At 33.0% G+C, this 27637-nt stretch overlaps 1 protein-coding gene across 12 annotated transcripts in view; it reads left to right on the forward strand.

The window, feature by feature from the left end:
* The first annotated feature begins 678 nt into the window (after positions 1–678).
* Positions 679–27637, forward strand: part of LOC129265606 (77 kDa echinoderm microtubule-associated protein) — a 52329-nt gene continuing 25370 nt past the window's right edge. Inside the window, exons 1-10 of one of the 12 annotated variants that reach the window (XM_064101606.1) lie at positions 1499–1743; positions 4515–4691; positions 8571–8606; positions 10932–10970; positions 12762–12936; positions 13389–13412; positions 17376–17459; positions 21960–21988; positions 22988–23011; positions 27163–27289. In XM_064101606.1, the coding sequence (XP_063957676.1) occupies positions 1533–1743; positions 4515–4691; positions 8571–8606; positions 10932–10970; positions 12762–12936; positions 13389–13412; positions 17376–17459; positions 21960–21988; positions 22988–23011; positions 27163–27289 (926 nt within the window). In that variant the 5' untranslated portion in view covers positions 1499–1532. Of the gene's footprint in view, positions 1744–4514; positions 4692–8570; positions 8607–10931; positions 10971–12761; positions 12937–13388; positions 13413–17375; positions 17460–21959; positions 21989–22987; positions 23012–27162; positions 27290–27637 lie in introns of all 12 variants that reach the window. The other 11 variants (XM_064101608.1, XM_064101609.1, XM_064101607.1 and 8 more) reach the window with 11 other exon arrangements.

Here is a 27637-nt window from a genome sequence, read left to right on the forward strand (position 1 = left end):
CATTCCTAACAATTGCATTAATTTTTATTTTAAGATTGATATCTTAAATAAATCTTATTGTTTTATGAATTTTGTTTTACCTTTTGTCTTTTTAAGATTAAAGGAAGTACCTATAGGTAAAAATAAGTGATTAATTTGTAAATGGATCCTTCAATAATCAAATTTGAGTGAATATATAATTGACTGAACAAGTGGATACAAACAAATGGTTAATCAGTACATGAATAAATCAATCAATCATTGAATAATGAGTGAGTGAATGAGTGAATGAATGAGTGAGTGAGTGAATGGGTGAGTGATATAATTAATTATTAATTACTGTAATTAATTTAATTGATTAATTAAGAAAAATAAGATGTGATGGCTGTAACCAATATTCACAAGCTCACAGAAATACCTGTTGATAGCAACAGAAAAATAGATGTTCAGGAGACCAGATTCCATGCACTTGCTTGTTTGTGTCAGCAGTTCCCAATAAAAGCATTTGAATCATTGAAGATTTTTTTTTTTCTTTTTTTTTCTTTTGGGTATTGTAACCTTAAACTATCCTCAATAGTACAGATGGTTTGACAGTGCTTATTCGCAAGAGGATTGGTTTTAATTTAGAAATGTATAAAGAGGAAACCATAGTCTAACTAGATTGCTGATATAGACAAGGGCTACTTTCACTTTTGTTCTAGATCACATTGTGAGGCCATGATTGACTGTATTAGAGGAAATACATGGTGATGTGTGTGTTGTTGAGGCAACGAGTGATTATTTTCAATATAGTTTAAAAAGTGTGAAAGATTCATATTGGTATTTCCTCAAGGCTTTGAGAATTCCTCCATTGGCTCTAGTTAAAAGCAGTATGAACGTGGCCTGTAAATAAATATGACTTTCCTGCTTGTTATGTAGAAGAGGATATGGACTCGTAATTAGGGTTGGGCAATTATTGCTTCACAACGCTATCTCTCTGCGTACTTTCATAGGACACCCCTAACGTATTTTGGAAGGTTCCACTTCGGCCTGTTGAAGGGGTCAGGTACATTTCCTCTTTAAGGAAGCATTTAGGAGCAACATTGCTACGCAACACACAGCAATTGCCAGAATAACTTCAGTTAAATTTAGAACTTGGCAGCAGAGTAGGCATAGGTTGGCATTGATCGTGTGAGAACTAACGTGTCGAAGAACTCCTAAATGAATCTGACTCTGTGCATCAGTGTTTTCTACTTCTACCATTAGACCTGCTTTATATTGAGGCTCGTTATGATGTGCACAAATTGATTTTAGGATCATAACATGATTAGCACTTAATGTTTACATGTTTACTGTTACACCAGTGACTGTTGTGAGCACATGTTTTCACTCTGTATCTCTCGTGTACTATATTTCTACTATGTAAACACTGTGGATAGTATGGATATTCCCCTATTGCTTCGCTTGAGATCATTGTACTGCTAGCAGTCTAGTATAAATCTGTGTCAGTGTTCATTGTACACCAACTGAAATCAGATTGGATTAATCTTTCAGAATTTTATCTTTACTTCACTATGACATCCCTGATACGCACAGCTAATAATAGTGCAGTAAACAATGCAGTGAAATTTCTACGGGATACAACAGAGCTGTTTGAAGTTGATTCTATAGAAGATGACATTCCTGCGACATCCAGAAAACATCGGACAACCAATGGTTCACCCTTCAACAGCATGCCTCAGTCTTTACCATCTCATACCTGGAAAAAATATAGCAGTGGTTTGGGTAATTTTATCTCGATATGAATATTCATCTAATGCACATTTAATAGCTCAACATTCTAACATGAAAAAAATTAATTCTTATCCATAGTCAAGGTTATGAGTAAAGGTTTACTGCTGGCAAAAGTAAAACATTGATCTTGAATATAACAGGCATGAGGGGACCTTAGGAGAAAATTTGAAAGAGGGCTAATTTGGGCTAGGAGGGTGGGCACTACCTCCCAAGTTCCTATGGATGTATTTTATTCTGAACACTGCTATTAACATTATTGATATTTTCCATGCACGTTCACAGTATAACAAGCATGTAACTGTACTAACTAATGAATAACATTTACGGTATAGAAACTGAAAATGTTTGATAGGTGATGTCATAAACCATGCAAGGAGCCATGTTTACATTCTAAAAATTGCTGAAGTTGAAGATGCAAGTAGCTATGGACAATAAGTAAAACTCAGAATGAAAAGTTTTGATGATTTAGGTCACTTGAAAAGGCATACTATGTGAAACCATGACAACTTGCACCAAAGCTTGCATGTTTTTAATGCCAGTGATGAAAAAATGTTACATGAATAAACAGCTGACAAACTATCGAGGGGGGGGGGGGGTGGGGTAAGATTCCTGTGGAATCCTACATAAAGCTTGATAAAAGGGATGTTGTGAAGAAAAAGCATTGATATTAAATTGACACTTTATGATGATCCTTGAAGATTGGCTATACCACATTCAATATTATGATTATTTGTCACTGATTTGAGTGGCAACTTTGCTGTAAAGCTGATGATTGTGATTGTGTATATTCTTACTTGTTTACCTTACCTGCCAAATTATGCATTTTTGCAACCGAAGCTATTGACTAAGTGGCAACCAATAGTCATGATATTAACCATGATTTGAATTAAAGGGGAATCCAGCCTTGGCCATTAAATGTTGTGTTGGGAAGGATAAAAATAAATTAAACAGAGTGGTGAAAGTTTGAAAGAAATCGGACAAGCAATAAGAAAGTTATAGCTGCTTTAAAATTTAGATCACTAATACTATGTAGATTTCAAATTGGCAACTGGGTAAGTAAATTATGACAAGGGCAAGGACAACTTTCCCATAGGCCATGTACTTTATTATCAGTGAATTGTGGTTTTCTCCTAAGTACCCATTCCCCTGGGGCAGTAATCTAAATATAACCCAGGTAGTATATTGTTTTATGTCCTCATGAAAGAAAAATATAATTTGAAATAAAACTTTAGGAAAAAATTATATTTTAGCCATAATATGTATTGGAGTACATGGAAGAGTGGTCCTTGCCTTACATCACTATGACATCCCATATGTGGCCAATTTGAAGTCTCTGTGGGTATAGTGATTACCAATATTTACAACTTTTAAAAATTCATAACTTTCTTGTTGTTTGTCCAATATTGTTCAAACTTTCACCTATCAACTTGTCTGATTTTTCTTTTTTTTATAAAAACAAGTTTTTATTTGGGTCGGACTCCCCTTTAACAGTGGGGATTTAAGGCCAAAGTGATTAAAGAAAATAATCAGGTCACAGATTTACCTGGGATTTATGGAAATTGGCAGTGATGTAGTAATTACACACTCTGCCTCTAATTGATTAAGTTATTAGCTATGGTTATGTTGGTAATGAGAGGAAGAGAGGGAGAGGGGGGGGGGGGTGGGGGCATAAAAGACAAATTTAGAGAAGAGCAGGCTTTTAAACGCTGCATTCACAAGTGACAACTTTCACCCAATTAATCATTACACTGCTGAAACTCATTGAAAATGTGAATGCATGGCAGCATTATAACTTTTGTATTATTCAAAATAAAAACCTTAGATATCGAAATCTAATGTTTTTTAAAACATGATTTGGGCAGAATCATGATTGCTAGAGTAGAACACCTTGAATGTAAACCATTTTTCATTCTTTTTCATGACAACATAACACTGCCCTGCAGTGGATGGTTGTTTGGATCTCGCAAAGATCATGCTAACAAAAAGACACACTGCTCTTCTAAACACACTCTTACACTTACAAAATTACAAAATACGAAGTTGGATCATGATTCATTCTTGTATATCTTAGTAAATTGCTTGAATATAACAATCTAATACCACTGTATGTAAATGAGCCCGGCCCTTGTGACTTTCCTTGCTAAGGTCTTCTGCAGCGGATAATTGCAACAGTTTTTTTTTAATGCAATTAGAAAAAAAAAAACAAGCAGGTAGCACCTTTTTGATGATGTAACTAAAAACTTATTATTGCATTCCTGATAATGTTATCATTTTAAATGTAGGGTATTAGAGGGAACAATATTTTTGTAGGTCCATGGCGCTCATCTAAAAAGTAAACACATTGTATCTGGAATGTTTCTTCCTGTATTCATATGATGATTATGTAATGAAAAAAAAACGATGGACATTTGTAGAAAAAAAGATATTAGACAATAATTTAATACACTGCCCTGCCCACATGTAGTCAGTGTATAACATCCAAATATTCTTCAATTTCTTATTTGAGGTAAGCTTAGGATTTTGTTATATTTTTTTATGAAATCACCAGGAACAATGACTTGTACCTCATGTCATATATTTTAGATGAATGAATAGTTGCAAACTTGGAAACAATTATACTTTATCTTGAAAGTTAATTTTTACCCAAATACTGTACATATATAATATTTTCAATTTTCACTGCATCTTCTTTCTATCTTCTGGATATTAAAATGTACAAATTTTCTCATGTGATAATCTTTTATGTTTGAATTTTGATACAGATGAATTTCTGCTTCCGAATGACAATGATTTCAGCCTTGATTTAAGTGATAGAGTAGGTGCATTAGAAAGGACAGTACGCGATCAGCTAGATGAAATAACTTGTCTTAAAACTGCCTTGGCTGACGTCGTCAGAAGATTAGCGACAGTTGAACATTCAGCTAAAAATAACACGAGAGGTAAGTGAAATGTCATGAAAAAGATGTTTGAAATAGTTTGGAATTGACAAAGAAGGAAACTGGATCTGATACAGGATCTTCGCACCTGATTCAAAATGAAATTTATGAGTTTCCCCAATTTCCAGGCTATTTTCAACTTTCTAAAATAGTCATTATTTGCTGTTGATAAAGTAAATGGATTGCAGTGGATTTCTGAGACCTGGATCTCAAACCTTAAATTCTTTTGAAGAAATTTATGAAATCAGGGGCTGCAGGGGGGGGGGGGCTGCGGGGGGGGGGGATGCTGGGGAGGGCTTCAGCTCCCCATTAAAAAAAAAACCATGTACGAAAACGTAAAAAAATGACTATTTGGTTGTTATTTTTTCCATAGTTGACCCCCCTACTTTCAAAACCGTTCGCGGCCCCTGGAAATAACAAACTGCCAGTGAAGTGCCATTGAATGTACGATTTTGCAATGTTCCACGCTATTCTGCAATATTAGTATCCTGTAAGATGACCTCAAATCTACTTTAATTTCTAATCTGTCATTGAGACAAACCCTTACTCTTAACTTTCTGAAACAGGATGTTAGAAATGAAGGATAGGGTCAAAGATATTTGGCCTCATTTTTCTTTGAGTTTTGATGGGGAGACTTAAAACAAATCTCACAATAATAAGCCTTTAATCTCCAACCAACTTTTGATGAAAATCACACCTTTTTTTATGTCTCCCCATGGCGATTACTCATATTGAATTGATATGATATCTCAAGATTTGTTTAATTGTCACCAGATGTTGAACATGTAGAGTGTCATTACTCTAAGACACAAGGCAATTCCCATTATTTGTATTTTTTAACACAACCATCATTTGTTTGCATTTTGCTTCATTTATAATTCAAAAGCAAAATGTAAGTTGATTTTTCATGTTTTTATGTATCGTGATTGTAATGTTGATTATGTATTGAAGTCTTTACAGATGTATATAGTGTATGATAACCTGCATGTTTTACATCATATTTATTTGTGCATTTTGGTGCATGATAAAGGTTATGTTTATGCATGAATCGTAATAACACTTATGATTTAGAGTTTTGTTAAAATCACTTCGGATTGCGTGCAATAATTATGCTTTCTCTAAAATATCCCAGGCAGGGCATGTATGTTAGATTCCTAGGTATGGCATATTAAAGAGAAAACTGCAAAAAGTGAAAAACACATTTGTAATCTGGATAGTATGATTCATTAACTCATCCCAATGTTAAGAGATCATCTTAATTTCAATTCGCACGCTAATAATTTAGCATTCTATGTTTGTCTAATTGGTACCATGACATTTGCTCCGGCGACAATTACTCCACTGTAAATTCCACACACCAATGGAATGACAAACTTCTACCCTGGATTTAACACAATACTTTATAGATCATAAACCTTATCATAAACCTAACATAACATCCTATTGCAACCCTAACCCTATATCTTGGACGAAATAAAACCTGAGCAAGTGTACCTGGAGAAAATGTCGTATCATCATCGCCTAATTAATGTGTAAAACCCGTGAAGAGTGACAGAATGAGAGCAGATTGACTGCTGCCCCTTCCAAAGGTTTTTTGCATGAATGGGACATTTTGCCCCCTATCTACCATTTTTTGTGGCACTCTCCCTGGTCCTGATGCATGTCTAATGTTTTTTTTGTGAATTTAAAATTAAATTGTAAGTACTGTACCTGTAAATACATATTACAAACAATGTGCACTGGAATAATCTGGAATGATAAAGTAATCAGTTCTATTCATATGTGTTTAATTCCCCCCCCCCCTTTTGATTAATTTGATTTATTCAAAGCCTCTTTTTCTCTAATTTCAATTAATTTGGTTAATATCTTCACACATTTCTTTATCATATTTCATTTACGTTTTTTACTTCTTAATTTGTTTTTATTTATTTTTTACTTTTGATGGGGGGATGCACTTGGAAGCAGTTCACTACACTTAATACTTTGGAAAACCATATTTGATGATCCCTTTAATAGCCAGAAATTGAAATTCAGCTGCTATTCTAAATAATGAAAAGTTTGATAGACGAGTAAGAATTTGTTAGGGTGTGTCAGCTGTATGTACATCTTTCAAGCTTGCAAGTCAAGACGCCTACATGACATTTCATGTAAAATGAATTGATTTTGATTACTCCCTCAGCATCTAAAGGTCATTATTAGAACAAGGAAGACCTGCTAATCATTCAGCAGGTCTTAAATTAGGTTGCTAATCACCCACACTCTTTGAGTGAGGAACATTGCTTCTTAACTTTAAGCTAAAATTGGCTTAGGAGGAGACCTGCAGTAAAGTATAAGATTGAATTCGAAGCAATCATTTTTTTGGGTAGTTGTTTGTAACATTTAGGTATCAATATGAGACAACAATGCATTTATTTTTACTCAATTGACTTTGAAACAATAAGAAAATGCAATCTCTTGAATAATATTCAGAACAGAAGAAAGGTATAATCTTATTTGGTATACCACAAATATTCCCCTGATGCGATTTATGATAAAGATTCTAAAAAAAGTGAGGATTTTTTTTTATTGTAGTTGAAATTCACATAATTTTTATATTTTTTTTCATTGATCAACTTATCTTCAGCATTACCTGGAGGCACTATAAACTTTTGAGGCATTTGCTCGGTAGGGGAAGCAATTTGTAAAGTAGTTGAGAAACAATGACCTGAAAATGAAATTTCACTTGCCTGCCCCCCCCCCCCATAAAAATTCCCTTCAACACTATTCAAAGGACAAGTCCACCTCAACACAAAGTTGAAAATTTGAAAAAAATCCAACAAGCATAACACTGAAAATTTCATGAAAATCGGATGTAAAATAGAAAAGTTTTGATATTTTAACTAAACAGTTATACGCACATCTCGGTCGGTATGCAAATAAGGAGACTTATGACCTCATCCACTCACTATTACTTTTGTATTTTATTATATGTAATATTCTAATTTTCTCCATATTGTCCTGTGAAACAAGGTTTTATTTCTCCCTGAACATGTGGAAGTACCATTCTTTAACATTTTATGGTCCTTATTGTCAAATCTGTACAAAAATGAAATATTGTGTAAATCTAGCAATAAAAAAAAAATAGTGAGTGAGGGACATCATCGATTCTCTCATTTGCATGTGACTAAATTGTGCATATAACTATTGTGAAAAATAAGCGAAACTTTAAAATGTCATAACTTTCTTATTTTACATCAAGATTTTGATGAAATTTTCAGCATTATGCTTGTTTGATTTTACTCTATCGATTCAAATCAACATTTTATTGGGTGGACTTGACCTTTAAGGCTCATAATCAAGTCTTAACACACAGACCATTGAACAGGCATGAAATTATGTCTTTAAGGCATCTATGAAAATAATATTTCCTGTGTTTTATTTTTTCAGCAATTGTATCGTATGAATTAACATGGAGGTACCAAAAAATGTGATATTTCATGAAAAATGATGGAGCATATTCCTACTTCAACTGATTTTTTGTTAAAAGTTCTATGTTTTTATGTAATTGAATGTAATAATTTCAACTTTCCATAAATAAATCCACTTTACTTTGCAAGTTTCTGTTGTAGCTCTCAAACACTTGCATGATTTTAACATTCACTTGCCTTTAGTTTTATGTCAATTCTTATAAAGTTTAAATATGTGTATTTAAAATCTGAGTAATGGGAGTCTTTACCGAACTTTTGCTGCATGCGTGAAAAATTGAATTTACGAACCTCTTTGAAAGTAAACTTGCTGCTGGTGCTTGTTTTAATCATTCTTTGGTCTTTGATTTATTCATCTCATTCCCTGGAAACAGAGAATATTCTAAATCAATTATGATTTATTCTTTATTTTTGAAAGCATCAACAACTAAGCAGCCTGCTTCTCAAAGTTCAAGTAAGACAATATTCTTATGATTATTATCCAAACTGTAATACCTTCTTACAATCCAGATAAACAGGGACAGTTCTAAAACCCATCATGATAGTGAAGCCAATGTGTGCATCAGTATTCTAATTGATACATTCATTAAAAAAATGAAGGGAACATATATGATTAATATTGTTTTATCTGCATTATGTTTACATTGCACAACATCACCACACTTTACTGGAGTATGTAGCGATGAATGTGCAGAGTAGAACTTTGTTAACTATATTATTTTTGCACTTCATTTTATGCTCTATGTGAAAATATGATCCTCTATGTTAACATTCACCCTTCACAATAAACACCTAAATCAATGCAATAAGGGTAAGTAGCCTGCCAGGTGGTACACTTGATTTATCGGGTATTTTGGAAAATGCCAAATACATTTATGCATGATATTTATACCATTCAACTGTATTAATTGCTTGATGCTTTGAGGTTTGGATTGCATATATTACACTTGTGTATAACCTGTATGGATCGTACAAACTAAAGTTTTGCTGTATGCGTATGAACCCCCCCCCCCCCCTGGAAAAGCAAAATTATACTCAAAAGAGCAAAATGTCAACCAACTTTGGAATTGATACTTTCTTCTTTTTATGCTTCCTCCATGTTGACTGTTTTTTGTGCCAAGATCAACATTTTTGACAAAGTGAACCCCGGCCCCCCCTTTAAGAAAAGCCATCTTGGCATGTACTGTATGGATTGCATACATATTGGGGGTATTCTTGGCAATGCAAGATATTACATTTTATGTTTCTATTCCATACCAAACACATTGTTTATTGTATATTTAGATATGGAATGAATTGTTTGATCTTCCAACTTGTGTTTAGCAATTAATTATCCCCTTTATTTCCCCCTGTTCATCTATTCTTATTGAATCTATTGCCAAGAAAATAAAAATGAATGTCGGGCTTATAAATATTTGGGGTTAAATATATAGCCCAGCACCCTGTTAATGTTTCAGCCATAATATTGAATACATATTCTGTTAGATTTGCCCTACCCCTGTATTTGTTACAATGTGCATGTGAGCAAGTGAGTATTCATGATCTAATATTTTAAAGATATCTCTCTATAATTGTCAATATAAAGCAGTTTTAATGAAAATGTATGAAAACCAATCAATGTGACAATTACAGCAATGCTCATTAATTGTATACACATCATTTGTGTACTGTGATTGTAAATCTTGCATTCAATATTTAACTACTGTATACTAATCTCTAAACTGAATAGTACCCTTTTATTCATCTGACACTGCACAAGGTCAAAATCAACATCTGTTTTTAGGCTTGAAAAGTATACACTCTTCATGCTGTATGACATTGATTTAGTCTTATTACAAAGGCATAAACACAGAAATAGTTATATTCTGATTCATAAATGATTTCATAATTATAAAGGGTTGCATATACATGTATATTTACTTGTAATAATATATTTGTTTTCATTTCATTTTCAATGCACCCTTTGAAGACAAAGTCTCAAAGTGTGATATTATAGAGACTTCAGGTTTTTTCTTTTGATAATGTATTATGAACTTAGTTTTCCTACCAGCAAATGTTGTCTAATAAAAGGTTCTCTATTAAACAACATGAATATTTCACACAAACTTATTTATCTGGTGAATGCTGATAATATCTAATGAAACCAAAAGTAGACTTTATCAGAACAAAACAATGTCATTTACATTTAAATCAAAACAAGATAAGTTTCTCTCAATTCAAGCATGTGAATGTGAGATGTGATATAATTTAGCTTTTAATTGAATGTCTGTATGTATTAGAGTTTTAATTGTCACAGAACAATGTTTTCAGCATGAGATATGAACATGTATATCATGTAACATAGTATACTGGAATGTTTTGCATGTACACTTAATTATAAAAGTGAACCAATATCAGATACCTTGCCTTTCTAATTAACATTTGAAGATGTGAATTGCAGTGGCAACCAATTGTCTTTTAAAATGAGAGCGATGAAAGTTATCCTTTACATGTATAAAATACTAACTACCATTTAATTTTCATCTCAAAACTCTTCCTTTTTTATAGTGTAATTTAATATAGAATTTGTATTTAGTAGTGTATTGACATGTATATTATTCATAGATTTATTGTGTATACACTAAACAAATAATTACCAAGATGCATGGAAAGTAATGAATAAGTTTACTCATATCTGCTTCAGCAAGGTATTACAAGATGAATTGTGGTTCTTGCATGGTGTGTTTATATTTAGATTAAGTGTGTTGTGTTGTTACCTCCCATTCATCCAACCATCTAGGGATGCCACAAGGCCCATTCAAAGTCAGAGATGTACCAGGTGAGTCTGGTTATATTACCCCCCATACCACGCCCACAACACACCCCCAACACGCCCCTCTACCAACACTACCATCCCCTCCTAGGATCTAGAGGGGTGTCGGAGCCAATGTATAGCGTATGGGGATCTCATTTCATTTTTGACAAACATGGAAAATGGACATAAATCTTGGTTCCATTCAATAAAAAGCATGATCATATTGCAATTTTGCCTAATACAACAGAAATAGTAATTTTTACTGAGCCCTCTTATCATTTTAATCCTGTTTGTGGACTCTAGTAATATACCACATTTTACCAATTATTTTATTTATTTATTCTGTATGGGGGAATAGAAAAGACACAAACAGCAATAAATCATTTGTTTAAACTATATGTTTTTACTGTGACTCAAAGGACTCATATACATCGATATTTTACTTGGTTACAGTATTCTTCAGACTTATAACTACAATGTACTTTGTGTATTCACTCTTCATTTTTTTTTCAGTTTTGAAATAAAAAAGGGTAAAGGGGGATCATGACAATACACTGAATTTTACATGTTTACCCATACAAGCCGTATGGACCCTTGGTCTTTATCATTTTTGTAAAATATTTTTTTTTCTGTCACATCATTATGGTGTATATAAGATTTTATGAGTCATCTGGTCATGGGAGAAATATGTGACCAAAAAAAATCATTTTCTCTTTTACACATTAATTTTGTCCAGTGATGAATGTAAAATGACACACTTTCATTGATATGTTTACCCTTTGTTTCATACATGTACTTGTATGCATACATTGTGAATAACTGTAAATTGTATTCATTTGGATGGTATTAGGTTTGTAACTGAATATTCTGGATATGACCAGTTTATGTTTGCATGTTTTCTAATAATCCTAGTTGATTTCACAATCATGTAGAATCTCTTCAAGATATAGAGATAAAACAGCAAATTTATTGCATTTTCTGTCACTGAGAACATACTAGATAGTTTGATTATCCTTTCACTTTTAGTGTTTGTGTTTATGTTTGTAAATAATCAAATTGATAAACATGTTGTGAATGTATTGTCTACTGGATCCAGATGGTTCCTATACACAGTCTATCAGAGTTTGTAATCAATGCTTTACTCATTTCTATAATTTTGAGTGTTTAAAGCAAGAATGCTCTATAATGTTTATCCATTTTTTAGTGAAACAGAGTTCATTCCTACAAACCATTATGTTTTATGTGACGTTTTTGTCTTGACATTTTAAAGAATCTGATTTTCTTCTTTAATTTGAATAGAAAACCTAGATATTTGCAATTCTGGTGTAAGCTCTTGAACTTTTATGCTCATTTATTATTTTGTATCTTTGACTGTCATTTGACTATTGTTCAACTTAAGTAGTATAGCTATTATCTGTTTTGTGAGACTTTATTATAGATTAGAGGGCCTACTTTTTCAATGTGTCATTTTGATATGTACACCCACCATAGATGGTTGCAAGAGACTGTTTTCACAAAAGACTACAGAGATTTCATATATAGTTACTCTTAGTATTTAGTACCCTGTGGCAAAAATTTGCATTTATTATTGGGCCTTTTAGTGTATGTGTTGAATTATACACAACATCTGCAAAGGCCATTATTTTGTACCCCCTCTTGGTTTAGACCTCTTTTGTGACTTAAGACCATTATTTTGTTTTTGTCGCCAGGTTGGTAAAGCTTTCCTTTTTACTAGTAATAGTATACCATACATATTCTCATTAATAGCAAAATAATGATATTATTTATTGTTTATATCTTTGGTGAAATTTGAAGGTTTATTCAACTCATCGCCCCTTCCATCAAGACCTCCTGTACCAAGCAATGATAGACATAGAATAAAGAGGCCTTCAACACCAGAACCAAAGAGAAGAACTGCGTCATTTGGAAACTCTGATAAACAGAGATTAAAGAGATGGGGTTCAAATGATAGTGACACATTCTTGACAGAGTAAGTATTGATATTAGTATTTTAATCATGTTGGTTTGACACTATCTTCACAATAGTGTGATCATGTACATGTTGTTTGTATAATAATCTTTAATTTAAAAACTGCATTTTGAATTATTCTAATGTAATTTCATTGTTATGTGACATGGCCATGAAAATGATTGAAATAGTTGGGAATAATAGCAATATGTTAAAATATGTAACTGTGGCATCGATATAATATTGAAAAATTATTATGCTCATGAAAGATACTTTTAGAATATCTTAAGTTTAAACCATATAAAAAACTAAGAATATTTTTCTTTAATAGCAATTAAATTATTCCAAATTTGAATAATAATTCTTTTTAGGATATATCATATTATTATACATGGATATTTAAACTTGATAATTATAGCTGATGTTATGTAAATAATGTTCTCAATTAAATTTTTGGAACAAATTCATTTCAGGTCTGCCTTTCAATACGGTTCCCTGTAAGTTATATTTATTCGTGGTGGTTTGTCCAAGCTTTCAGTAATTGTAAAAACAAAATTTCATGAAAAAAAGCCTTCATTAAATTGTTATAATTATATTTTAATTAAATGCATTTAATAGGGAAAAGGTTTAGTTTTTTCAATGACAAATATAGATTATAATATAAAAAACAACAACAAAGACTATGATAAAGTAGTGGCAAATCATTTGCTTATATATTTTGATCTTTAATTTCTTGAAACAAGTACATACTCAACTCATTTGAAATTTGAGTGATAACTCGGCAGATATATCACTATAAAAAATACAAAGAAAATCTGAGCCCCCAAATCATAAGATTTGTTGTTATCATTGATTCAACATTTCACTAGGTTTACTAATGCATAGGATGCTATGTGATTTGCTGAATGATATGAGATTGCTATGGGGGTAGTGTAATTTATTATTAAGTGTTAAAGAAGGCAAGATTCAAATTCTACCCCCTATAAAAAGTTTTTTTATAATGAACTTGCAGTATACTTGTTTAAATGAAGCCAATTTATGCAGAGAGATACTGTCCACTTTGTTCTATAGTATATTCTTTCATTGATTTTAGATGGTGTCACTTTGGCTATCTTCCTATCATCACTGATATTCCCTTTAATTTCATGCCATTTCAGTACAATGTTTTTATCATTACTACAATCATTTAGAAGATTACATACCATCTATATGTTTAATCTTATTTAAATAATGCTTTTGTTGCAGTGTCATTGTCTGGGTGGTGCATGTCATAATTATGCCATGGTTTGAAGAGAGTAACAATTAATGCTTCATTGATTGAAATAAAGAACAAAAAAGAGAAGTGGAGTTGTATTACCTTTCTCCAAAACCTGAAACAAACAAAACAGTAGTATGTCTGAAAAGGGGCTTTGCAAACTGAATGCTTTTCATGGCTTTTTGTTAAAATCCTCTTTATATTCAATGAATTTATGAATTTCAAGGTCATTATGGAAATTTAGAAAGGCCCTTTTGCCATATTTGATGTCTAGGGGAACCACCTTTAGCCTCTATAGTCCCTATAGATCTCCCTGCCCCTCAACTAATCTCCAAGAGAGGCAGTAAGATATAGAAATGAAACTTCATGTACCATTGTATCCATTTTTGGGGGAAACATTCCAGTGAAGTAGTGAACGGTCACAACACCAAAAATAATTGGATATCCACTTCAAATCTTGGCATTTCCTTTCATTTTTTCAAAATATATATTCTCTTTCTATCAGTACATATATTCAAATATGTTTTTAATGTTTGCATTTTACTACTTAGATTGCTTGTTTTGTATGTGCAACTTTCTGTGATTTGATTTGTTTTTAATCCCATATTTCCACCTTCCTCCCATCAAGGTTGACTAATGGTTTGCATGGCATGGCTACCATAGTGAACCTACCTTCTCAATAACCTGTCAAAATAAATGAGTTAACCCTTTAGATATGAAAGTAGTAATTGCTTTCTTTAAGTTGTGTGGTATGTGTGGTAATACAAAAGTTTGAAAAGATTTTAACAAAAAATGGGCACCAAACTTTTGAATATAGAATTGATATAGGTCAGTGAGTTTACTTTGATATAATTTTATTTTTGTACTGTTTATGCTATGGATCTTAGCAAACGAGTAAGAAATTTTCAAACTTGAAGATTGAAACGAGGTATTTCACTTTGTATCATTGGTAAAATTCTTAGATACAGGATCAAAGTGTATGTGTACTTATGGTATTAGAAATATGTAAAATCTGAGTTCTTGTTTATCTCGCAGGAGATTGATTTTAAAAATATTTCTTGATTTTTGAAAATCAGAATTGCATAATGGTTATTATATGCTTTTCATCACTGAGAATTGATATTCACAGTTAATCAGTTAAGTATTTAGGGACTTGTTTCTCAAAATTGGTGTAAATAATGTTGATACACCTCTAAAAAAATAGTGAAAAAAAAATAACGAGAAAGAAAGCAGAAAAGGGGCTATGCCATAGATCTGGCTCGAAACGTCATTGTGAGACATTGCATTGCAGGACAGGTGTCTTCTTGAGTGATCCTCTTTATTTAACTTGCTATAAATATTTAACTTTTATGATTGTGGGCATCAACCGGAAGATCGACAACACATGCCATAGCATACTTGGCCATGAAGTTTAACTGAGAGTTTCATGAAGCACTATACCACTCAGATTGTGGTACTTTATATATCAGCAACATTATGACAAGATTACTAATATTCATTGAACCGTTAACAGTTGGGATTCATCTATTCAGTATCAAGATTGATTAACTTGAAGTTAGAATGGTATAGAGGGCTTGTTTGACAACAAAACAAGAGAAGAATTTCATTGTGTGGTAAGCTCACAATAGAGGGAGCCCCATTGATTGATTCATAGGAAGTTTTGACAACACAGTTGATTGCACATAGTGTATAGAGCTGGAACTGGCAGATAGCTTACTGTGAACTAAACCCAGGGCTTTAGATTATGACTATACACTGGGTAATTGGAAGGATCTGGTCACATGTTCATTGGCAGCCAGTCATCTGGCGTAGATAAGGTTGAGTGGGTAGGCTTGGCTTGGCGGGGTTTAACTCGCTTGGATTGTGTACATGTGTGCTGAGCTCACTGTAATTTGGGTACAGTGGAGTTCCAACGTCTGGGCTGGCTGTCGTGTGTCAAGGGTGTGGTGTTAGTCAAAGAAAGTAAAGGCAGAGTTTGGAAAAAGGAGAAAAGTCTTGGAATAAGATCTTTGGAGGGAACTTTGCAAGTTTGTGAGTTAGACTTAGAAATCTATTTCAGCTTGATTACCGTTGGAAGTAATTAGTTGGAAGTGAAGTTTGTCAGGATAGAGCATAAGTTAGGAAGTCACTCTGGAACATTATAGAGCACAACCACTGACGGAGTGTGAAGCATTGGTCTGTTGTTGTATTGATCTCATTGGAATCAGATTTTCTGAGTGAAACAACTGATTGCAATCATGAGTAGTCGTCCATCGAGTGCCCGTCCAAACAGCGCTAGCCCCAGGCGTCCTAACACCCCTGGTCGGCCATCAAGTGCTCGACCTGGAACCGGACGACCACGCACTAGCCCACGAGGGGGCTCAGCAAGTGGAAAGAGGCAAGTTCTTTTCCAAGATGGATATTCTATTTGTGATATAAAAGAAGTTTTTGCCAACATTATTTTATCAAGCAGTATGCTAGAAATTAGAAATGAGTAAACCGTTTTGTGTGGCTCGGATGGTAATAGGGGCATGCATGCTCCAACTGTAAGGTGTAAGAATGTTTAGTTTAGGGTGCTGAAGAGTGCACTATTGTACCGCTTGGTTTTTAAGTAGAGTTGAGGGTCATTATTCATGTGAGGAGTTCACAGGTTGCCATTGATATCAGCTGAGGTAGGTAAAGGATGGTCGGTAGTCCATATTGCCATGCATTCCATAATGTCAACATTGTGGGTCAGTTGCGGTACATTGTCCCCTTTACTCTTTAGGCTTTATCCCTATTCATACTGTACTTTTGGTAGAACTATTCTCCTGAAATATAATTACAAGTAGCCTATATAAATTCAACTTGGGGGAAAAAGTCTATACTCTAGAAATTGCTCTCAACCAAAAAAAAAAGGGAAAAAAAAGTTATTTCAGCTCAGAAAATTGTTCACACCCATTATTTTATACTGACTTTTCTAACAGGGATTTAAAATAACCACGAAATAAAGTGAGTCAGTATGGTGTGTGCTGTGTGTCATGAGCACTTGTTAAAATGAACAAAGTATTATATCAGACTATGATACATGCAAAATGTGTGAATATCTGACTATGTTCAAACTTTGAATTACAAAATGGCATTTGAATGAGAATAGTTATACCAAGAGGTCTGTATCCAAGCTTTGCATGGTGTACCATGTGGTACATTTGTTGAGTACACGCTCTTGATCCGATGACACACACAGTGCAGGTTCATCAAGGAGAAGTGCCTCCCTGACGAATCTATCACCTAGGGACAGAAGAGGATCCTCTGGTTCTACCTCTGGAGGGTAAGTAAAGATGTGTTTCATCAACAGGCCAGGAAGGATCATGACCAGGGAGGTTCATGTATTTATGTTTATTAAAATATTCATTATGATTTAATTAATTTCATATAAATTTTTTAAAAGTGTAGTTAATGATTATTATCATAGCATTAAATATGTTTTATCCAGTTGTTTTTACATGTAAGTACATATAGGCCTACTTTCATTCTGAAGTTGTGATTCTATTTTACCTATGAAAATGAAAAAAAAAAGAAATAATGGATAAGTTATTTATTGTCAAAGTTGTGCAGTTTGTTATTTGTCAGATTTAGAATTCACTATAATTATGTTGAACTTCACAGTGTGCAGTATATTTGTTATTCTATGCATTGCACATTGCAATGCAACATTTGCAAATTTCTAATTGGACAGTAAAATGATAAAATGATAGTAATTGTGTTCAGTTTTTGTATAGCAAAAATTTTTACTATTATTATTTATTCCACCAATATAAATAAGTATATACACATTACATTAAAAAAAAACAATTAGAGTATACGAACATGCAAAGAAATTAATTACAATAGTTTTTCAGTGTTGCAGTATGATGTAACATTTTTGTGACTTGTTTATCTATAAATATAGGTCAAATGGATAACAATTATAGAAGTACTTCCATTCAAGAATGGTCTGTACATAAATCTGTACAATAATGATGATTAATGTACCTGTATTATACAAACAGGATCTGATAAAGGATTATATTTATTTCGGAGAGACCAAGAAAAAAAGTTATCAAAACGTTTGGAAATTTCCTCACTAAATAATTTCCAAGGCTGTAACAGAATTACAGAAGGATCCAAACATGTTTATTCATGAAGTAATGCATTCATAATTTGTCTGTCAAAGCAATAAGTGTCAATGAATGAATTGAACATGAAGAAGAGTACCTCGTCAACCAAAAGGTAGCTCTGCTCATCAATTTCCTGATCAAGGGACGTTAGCCAGGAAGAGGAAAGGAGCCAAACCTTCCGGCTCATATTACTCTACAAAACCTTTATTCATTGCAGACGCTCTAGGCAGTGGAGTGTACTTTCATTAGTTTCATAGTTAACCCGACAACAGATGTCGACTTCAATGTTGTATGAAGACAACAAGTAGAACATTATTAATATCCTAGTCTCGAAATAGCATTGATCTTTCTTTTCAAGTGTTCAGTTTAGACATGTTTGCATGAAAAATATATCAAAGCCCTTTTCATTACCTTCTCAAGGTAATTATAAATGAGCACAAAGAAAATTAATAGCATTATAAAGTAATATCTAAATGTTTCATTAAATTCTGATGGTAGTTACGTTTAAGTTTATGACATTGGCTTTTTCTATTGATTTATGTTTTTACTTATATTCATCACCGTTTTTTAAATGTTCAAATTTTTTATTTATTTGTCATTTAAGAACTCACAATATTTATGCCCGGGAGGGGGGAGGGGAGCGGGGGAGGGGAGCAGTTGAGTGGATACCAGGGGAAAGCACCCTGAACAATTATTTTCCATATTCTGAAAATGCACCCCTTAACAAGTATTGGCATGTGAAACCCAACCCTCAACAAGATGAAGTATTGGAAACGAAATGGTACCCTTGACAATAAGTACAACAATATTCTAACTGTTATGTCACGGACATGATCATGGACGTCGGCTTTACCTTTACTTACATTGGGTTACACCTTGCTCAAATCGGACCCTAAATATGTAGTGTTGGGGCTTGGTTGGGCAAAAAGTACATCCTATACTCATTTTAGTCTGTTTTATATCCTTGCAAATTTGACCGTAAACACATAACTTTCCAAGCAAAATATATACCCTTTTTCATTATTTTAGTGTTTTTTACACCTTTATTATGTGTCCAATCTTGAAAAAGAGATCCTTTTTATGGGTTTCTTTGGACAGGCCTGGTATCCACTCGTCATTTGAAGTAGCCCCTCCCCCAGGTGTTTATGCAGAATGATGAGTTCTGTAGATCAGCTGTGACTTGTTTACAACCTCCTCTGTGTTTCTGATGCATAATTTAAAGAGCCAAAGCTTTAAAAGGACATTATCGATTGATGTACTTTTTGTACACAAAATGACCCTGGGATACCTGAAAATCAATAATGAAGGGGGCCGAGCTGCAGACTCTCACAATAGATTCACCCCGTTGGTAGGTGACGTTCTCTGCAGACCCTCCTACAACCCCTGGGGTCTTCTATGCCTGGATGATGGCTGTAATATGCTTGAAAATATTTCTTGCATGAATAAGTAGTACCGCCATGCCTTGTCAAGGGAAGTGTGTTAGTACATGTAAAACAATTATAGTTTTGCATCTTACATTTAGGTCTTTACAGTTCCATACTATTATTTTTATCGTTTTATGCATTTATCTGATTTTTCCAGTTGAAGTATTAGTAACTTGATTGCAAAAATATAATGTGCAAAACCTTGAAACAATTTCATAAATACTTTTTTTATATCAATTTATATTCTGTACGGGTACTCCGGCATGATCAGTTTTCAAACAACATGCAAGAGCTGTGGTTTTGTAGGTGAAAATAAACCTTGTCTAAAAAGAACCAGCTAAAGAAAAAAAATCCCATCTGCCCAATAGTTAAAAATACTAGATCCAGCTTTGAACTTTTTTTTTCCCTGACCATACTGTAGGAGCTATGTATTTGACCTTTAATTTGCGTTCTTAAAATCAAGGATTTTAAACAAATCCAGATTGGCTGTGGATATACTGGATAGTGACCAGCAGAAAGTTGGATTTATTTTAAATATTTAGAATTAACTTTAAAATTTTCAAAAGATTTAGATTCAAATCTCTTAGATTTATATTTAAATCTACAAGGTGTAAAACTTAATCTAAAATTTGGCTGGTCATTATTCACAGCCAATCTGGATTTATTTTAATCCTTGATTTGTAAGAGTGTTAGTTGACAGTCAATCAATAATTTTAGTCTGTAATTTGTGAGGTACATGTATATAATCAAGTTGATTATTTTGCAATAAAACCATTCAGAATAGATATTATATCAATGCCTTTTTTGGTTCTATGACATTTGCTTGGGAGACAATTGCTTCGATGGAAAATATGCACATTAAGCCAAACATAAAACCTATTAAACCGGCAAAACTAAATGAAGCCTAATCTTCTATATCTTTACATTATTCAGAAACAAAAAACCTATCCATGACCATATGCCCTCTAAGATACATGTACATGTAGTAAGACCGGAGGAAATGTCGGAGGAGCAAATGTCATGTCGCCCCCTTTTCATCTGTGAAATACATCTAAAATGTTTTATATTCACCCCATTGGAGTTAATAGAATGAAAGTCAAATAGTAAAATCTTCTCTCACCACGTGGAGATGCCACTCCCACCAAAAATGCTTAAAACACATAATCGGAGGATATTGAAGGCAATGTCAATAATCCCACACGTTAGGATCAAAGTGCATATTTTACCATAGCAAAGTATATAAGTTTTCTTTGTATATAGCATTTTATTCCAGACATCAAAGAGTTGCCCGTGGGTGTAAGTTGTACAATCCGGAAAGAATTGTATTTACTCAGTTTTGGACTTTGTAGTTTTCAAATGTTATCAAAATAATGTCTTTTCTTAAGCTCTGATCTATTGATTTCAGCCCAATCTCATTATTTTCTTGAATATGGGTGAGCATTTTAGGTTTCCTCTTTTTATTATTCAAAAGTAAGAGAGAAAAAAATCTGTACCTACTTACATTACTTTGCTTTGTAGTTTGTACTACTTAAAGTGATGCAATTTATGTCATAAATCAAAACTGAAAATATCCTGTGGGTTGTTTACAAAAGAGAAGGAAACAAATTTTTTTAGAGATGAATTTGCAGTTTAAATAAGCCTGTACTACCTGTAAGCCTAACCGCATGTGTACATTTCCCAGTCGTAGTTGAGCGAATCAATACAGTATTTGAGTTGACTTATTGTGCATTGTGTTGTATTTCAATAATTTCCTAATTCTTGTCTCACCCAAGGATTGAGAAACTTTGAAGACTTGGGCATAAGGTCCAAAATACTTCTTGTACTATTATCAATTCTCATTCTTGATCTCAAACCATATTGATACAGGATTTTCACCATCTCTATTGGCACGGTTTTCAGTTGACATTTACAACAATCAGGTGCCAAGCATACCAATTTATTATTTGCATTCCCACCACCAACTTTTGAGATTCACAAATACTTGATGAATGAGATATTTGTCATTTACAGTCAACCAATGATGTGGAAACTAATGATCATTTGATTTGTCCATGGGCAATAAAATATCAATAAAAATTATTTAAGTAATTATTAATGCGGTTCAAACGCGATATGATTTTGAGATGATGGAAATGACATACTAGTAGACTAGCAGTATAAACGTGACTGGAATATGAAAGTTATAGGCCTGTATGTAAATATGATTTATTATTTCTATTTTCTTTCTATTTCTATATCCATGTTTAGATTCCAAAAGGAGCCGCAGCATAATGCTGGTGAGTTTTTTTTTTATTCAAAGATCTGCCATTTATCATATATTGATTGTTAAGTTTTGAATGTATAGATCTCCTGTAGTTTTGATGAAAATAACCATGTTTTTTCAGGAATACAATGTTTTCAGTTTTGTTGATGCGGACAAGTAGAAGTTATCTATTACCATGCCCTACGTATTACTTGATTTCAACCATAGACATAAATTTATATGCAAACAAAAAGAGAAAATGATTTAATTCCAAATACAGTGCATGTGCTAATCCTGTCAAAGCTTTTTAGTCATTAATGAAATGAATGGAAAATGAAAAAAAAAATATGAGTGCTCCTGTAGTTTGGCTAAATTGCAAGTAGAGTCTCAGAAGATCTCTTCCATTTGAACAGACAATTTTGAGGGACTTTCATTTTATAATTTGTCATTTTGAAATTTGAATGGTAAACACATCAACTCTATTGTTTTATTTTGTTGATATTCATTAACTCAGAAAAGAAAGTTGCACCATTTAGTGTTCTGATGGGCACTTCATTTTAGTAAATTTGCAAGAAAAAAGTTATCTGGTATTACATGTACATGTAGGTTGAGATTATTAAAAGATCAATAGTGCAGTTTGAAAGTTGAATGGTTTCAAACGGCTTTAATGTTGCTGGTAGATGGATACACTCTAAGACAAAGTAGTGCTAATTAAATGTTTAGAATATCCTATGCATGCATCAACTCACCCTTTCTGTAGTTGATATATGTATTGAAACTTAATGTTCCCATTCCAGATATATATTTATATGCATTGTATCAGTGATGACCCTTTTCATATATATATGTACATGTATAATTTCCTTGGTAAATGCTACCTCCCCTCCTGCTTGTGATGTTCCCACAAGTGTTAGTGTATTTGTCTGTAGAATAAATTGAGTAAATGTATTGCCCTGTATGTATTATTGTACATGTTTGTCTATATGTCTAACCTGACATTAAAATTTGCTTTGCTGTACCCTGCTTGCTATAGCGTCCCATTCTACATATAACCAGGGTAAGTGCAGGAAAATGAACCAAGTCTGCACGATGCATGTGACAAGTATCTAGCATGTTTAGAGCAAGAAATATAAGTTGTCAAATATCAATACTAATACATGATTTCCCATTACCGAGGTGCACTGTATATGAATTCATACACTGGCAGACCCAAGGGGGGGGGGGGCAAAGCCGGCCCGTGCCCCCCCCCCCTTTCAGAAATATGCAGGCAGCTGTAAATTTTTGAAGCAACTTAGAAATACACAGTTTGAATATATGAAGTTCATTTAAAACACAGATACATGTAAGTTTCATAAGTAGTAGTTTTGATTTTCGAAATTTGTATTGGTTGAAAAAGAAGTTTGAGAAGCTTTGCATTTTGTATTACAGTTAATTTTGTCACACCTCATGTTTTACTACAAATTACACTGAGAAAATTGAGACATGTTTGCCAAATAATTGTATTTTTATGCGACGGAACGATTGACTTTCAGACTACTGGCATGTATTTCACAAGATTCAAAGCATCTGTTCCAAGGCAACAAATATTAATGAGCATGTTTTCATCAACCTGTCATCCATGAAGTTTCTGTAGTTTGTGCATTATTTATAACATCTTGGAAGACTGAATACAACCCCCAGAGCATTCATAATTCATTTTACGTTTTATATGATTTGCATTAATAGTCTTCATAAAGGTAGAGTTAAGATATCCATGAAGCTGTATAGGATTTAATTTGGTATTTTCCCTTCCATTCACAACTCGCACATTATTGTATTTTACCCCATCTGTTTGTGATGAGTATTGCTGACAATAATTCATTTCACCATTAGAGATACCTTAGACTTTAGAAACAGAGAGGTATACTAATCATCTTGGATATGAGACACAGAGACCATCCTGAATGAAAGAAGGTTCATATTTTTGTCAGTGATGGTCATTTCATGCTTGATGAGCAGGTGTAGATAACTACCATCTGGAAATATACTACCATACTGAAATAGCCTACAACCAAGGGAGTATGAAACCTCTATATCAAGTGACTAATGAAAGCTCAAAAAATGAATTCAGAAGATAAAGAAAATACTTATAAAATAACAACTGTATAATGTCAAATAAATATTAAATATATCAATCATCAATTAGACCAATTTAAAGTTTATTAAATAAGATTTGAAGAAAAATAGTTATTGTTCCATCCATTAATTTTACCTTAAGTATATGTGTTTTCATGAAATTATTCATTCATCAATGATAACTGAAATTTCAAAATAAAAAATGTCCATGTCCAACTTAATTCATACATAATCGCATGTGCAGTGATATTCAAGGAATGTAAATGCCACTAGCCCTTTGAGGCAAGGCCAAGTTTGTAGATTAATATTGATTATTCAAGTATTCACACACACACACCCATCTACCTTGCATCCTTTCTCCCCATGGGAGAGTAAGGGCCATGATCTCAATGCTTGACTGAACACTATACCCATGGCGTTATTCTTATTGATTTTTAAGATGCTTGATGATGAATGTAAATGTCATTACCAATACCAGCAATAGACAATATTAAAATCATATTGTACATGTTCGTTTTGCATTTATATAGTTTCTTGGATTATTCTTGTAAAATTGAGTACTGTAAGCAACCTTGCAGGTGTTATATTTGATATTTTTTTAAGGAAGGTTAATCCACTACTTGCAAGTTATTTAGATTTCTTTTGTGAGAAGACTTTTTTTTTGGTGCTGTGGTGGTTGGATCAAAGTTTGAGTTTTTGTCATACCAGTATGAAAATATGATTCAACTTATCTTTACACCCTTCAGTTGGTACAAAGTTCCTTTATTTTGATTTAGAAACATACTGACATTCCTCCTTAGGTGTTTATGGACTTGAAATACAAATACATGGAAAAAAAATCATACTAGATCAGTCTAAATCAGATAAAAAAGACAATTTTGAAGAGAAACTTGTATTTTACAATTTTGATGAATGTGTATATTCTAAACATGTGCCTACTCTTTGGTTTTCATACTTTGTGAGTCTTTACCAGCCAAATGTTCGTTATGGAATCCTATCCTTAGCCAAAGTTGATGAATTCTCACTTGGGCATGAAAGATGTTCTTGGGTTTTGGAATATTGTTTGTTTAAAAAGCAGGTAATCATTCCGATTGTATGGTATCCTGCATGATCCTGTGCCAATATTTGAGAGCGTGCCATTGTCACTTGCAAATTAGCTTGATAAATTATTCACTGAATATGCTAATTTGAAAAAAAAAGTTAACATGTAAATTTTAATCTGGAAATTAAACCCCACGATAAGGCTCGTTAATTGTCTCTCCATGAGAAAAAAAAAACATACATGTTTTGTTTGGGATAGTTTCTGGATGAGAATTAGGAGCACAGTTTGAAAACTTTGGCTGATAGAAAGGGGTGGACCTCATATAGGCCTATATAGTCATAATTGTGTTAGCCCTTTTACCGAAACCCATGACCTTTTACATTTGCAATGCCTTTGAGTATGCAATACTGTAGTCCTTCAGTTCAAGTGCATACCTTACAATATGAGTTTCTGTATGCAAGTGTTGCCATGCAAACTGTTACGGATAAGATGGGGAATTATCAGACTCCTGTGGAAGACTTATGAGCAGTTGGTAAAGTAAGCCTGCCATCGTATGGACTTCAAATGTGGATTTGTCCCCCCAAAAGTAACAGCCCCCCCCAAAAAAAAAAAGGCTTATCAGTCCAAAATGGAGATAGTTTTGTCTCCCCCCAAAAAAAAAAACTTGACTAGCATAAAGAGAGAGAGAGAAAGAAAAAAAGTTTATCACTCCTAAATTAATGTACTTTAAGGGGTGTGCCATTTTACAGGATGCTCTGGGCTTCCTGCACCTTCTGACCCACCCTTGATCCTCACCTGGACTTGTGACCAAACAGAAAAAAAGAAACAAAGAGAACATTGTGCAACTAAAAGAATGAATACTTAAAATCTCAAGTCTGTTATAATTTCTTTGTGCTGCACTGCACAATTTAAGTTAAATGAGAAATGATAATGAATGATTATAAAACATAAGATTTATATAGCTTACTTTCTATCTTATTCAGATGCTCAACATGCTGCAGTGAAAATTATGATGTAATACATTACAGATTCTAAAAATTTATGAAATAAAATTTTGATGTCTGTCAAAAAGCATTCTTATACAGGTACATGTACATTGTATTTCTATCAATTGGTACTTGTGATATACAAACTAATATGTGAAATATTATGAGCATAAAGCATATATTGAACACAAACACTGAACATTTTATTATTTTATATCAGTCACAATGTGTTGTATATGTAATGCACATTTTGTAGATATATAAGTTTCTCGTAGCAAAACACATATTCACCGCCTCACCTAAAATGATGATTTTTATGACAGATGCAAGTAGATTATTTGTACACAAAGATTTTCTAATCTAATAATTTTGTTAGAAATACAGAGATTCTTTATAAATAAGAATTGTTTTAATGTAGTGATAGTGCATTGTCCAGAAACACGTACCTTGGTGTATGCTAAAAAACAGAATGCATGTAACGTAATATATATACATTGCTTTGGATTTGTGCTCGATAAAAGCACAAATCAAAAAATATTTGTGCCCCATATCAGGTATTTGTGCATTTTGTCAAGTCATGTCAGTCATGTTTTCATTTTTGTTTTGTACTAAACCATGTTGTCCTAATAGATGTCCACTACATTTACATTTTTGTTAATGAAACAGTGATCATTTAAAAAATATATGCATCAAAATATCTATCTCCATTGCATGATCATGAATCTGTATACAGTGTGTAAAAGACCTACAATGTTCTGCATATATAAAAAATTACTATTCTGTATTTCTGATTTCAGTATTTATTTCAGGTCTTGTAATTGCAGATTTGATGGGGGGAAACATGGATTTATCTATGCATTACATTGCACTTCATTCATTCAATACTATCAATCTTAAGCTGCCATTTTGATTAATTTTAAAAAGGAATTTTAGATTAAAAAGAAAAAGTTCAGATCTTCTCCTTGAAAAATGTGTACATGTAATAGATGTGTACAAAAAAACGTCTGCTTCACAAGCTTCATAATGCTCATATTTTAACTTGTAAGTTTTTGTTTATATACATAGAGGAAGGCTACGTTCGCATCTACCTAAGAGGACGCCCTGTAACCAACTATCTTCCATCAGACGTTGAGGATTATGATATCAATGCCAAGCACCCTGCACCAACTGAGAAACTCAAACTTGACTGGGTGTATCCTTTCATTAATTACGTAAAATGTCTTTAAGATTTGTATGGCATTTAAGTTTAGTTTTCACATGAGGTATTTATTATCTTGAATAACCTATCTACCTTGTAAAGCTATGATGCCTAGATTTAGAAACCAAGTTGTGAACAGTTTGATCTGTGTTGCAAAATAAAGATAGCTTGCTACAATGCTACATAGAAACAGCGCATTACTTACTAATAGAGAGTACTATGGGACTACCACAGAGTAAAATTAATCAGGAGACATCCAACATTTTGTTCATTATGTATTCAAACATGAATCACTTTGGTATACAATAATAGAAATGTAACGTTAAAAAACCCTATATTTAA

This window comes from Lytechinus pictus, chromosome 7 (assembly GCF_037042905.1).
Source record: "Lytechinus pictus isolate F3 Inbred chromosome 7, Lp3.0, whole genome shotgun sequence".
Classification (NCBI taxonomy): domain Eukaryota; kingdom Metazoa; phylum Echinodermata; class Echinoidea; order Temnopleuroida; family Toxopneustidae; genus Lytechinus; species Lytechinus pictus.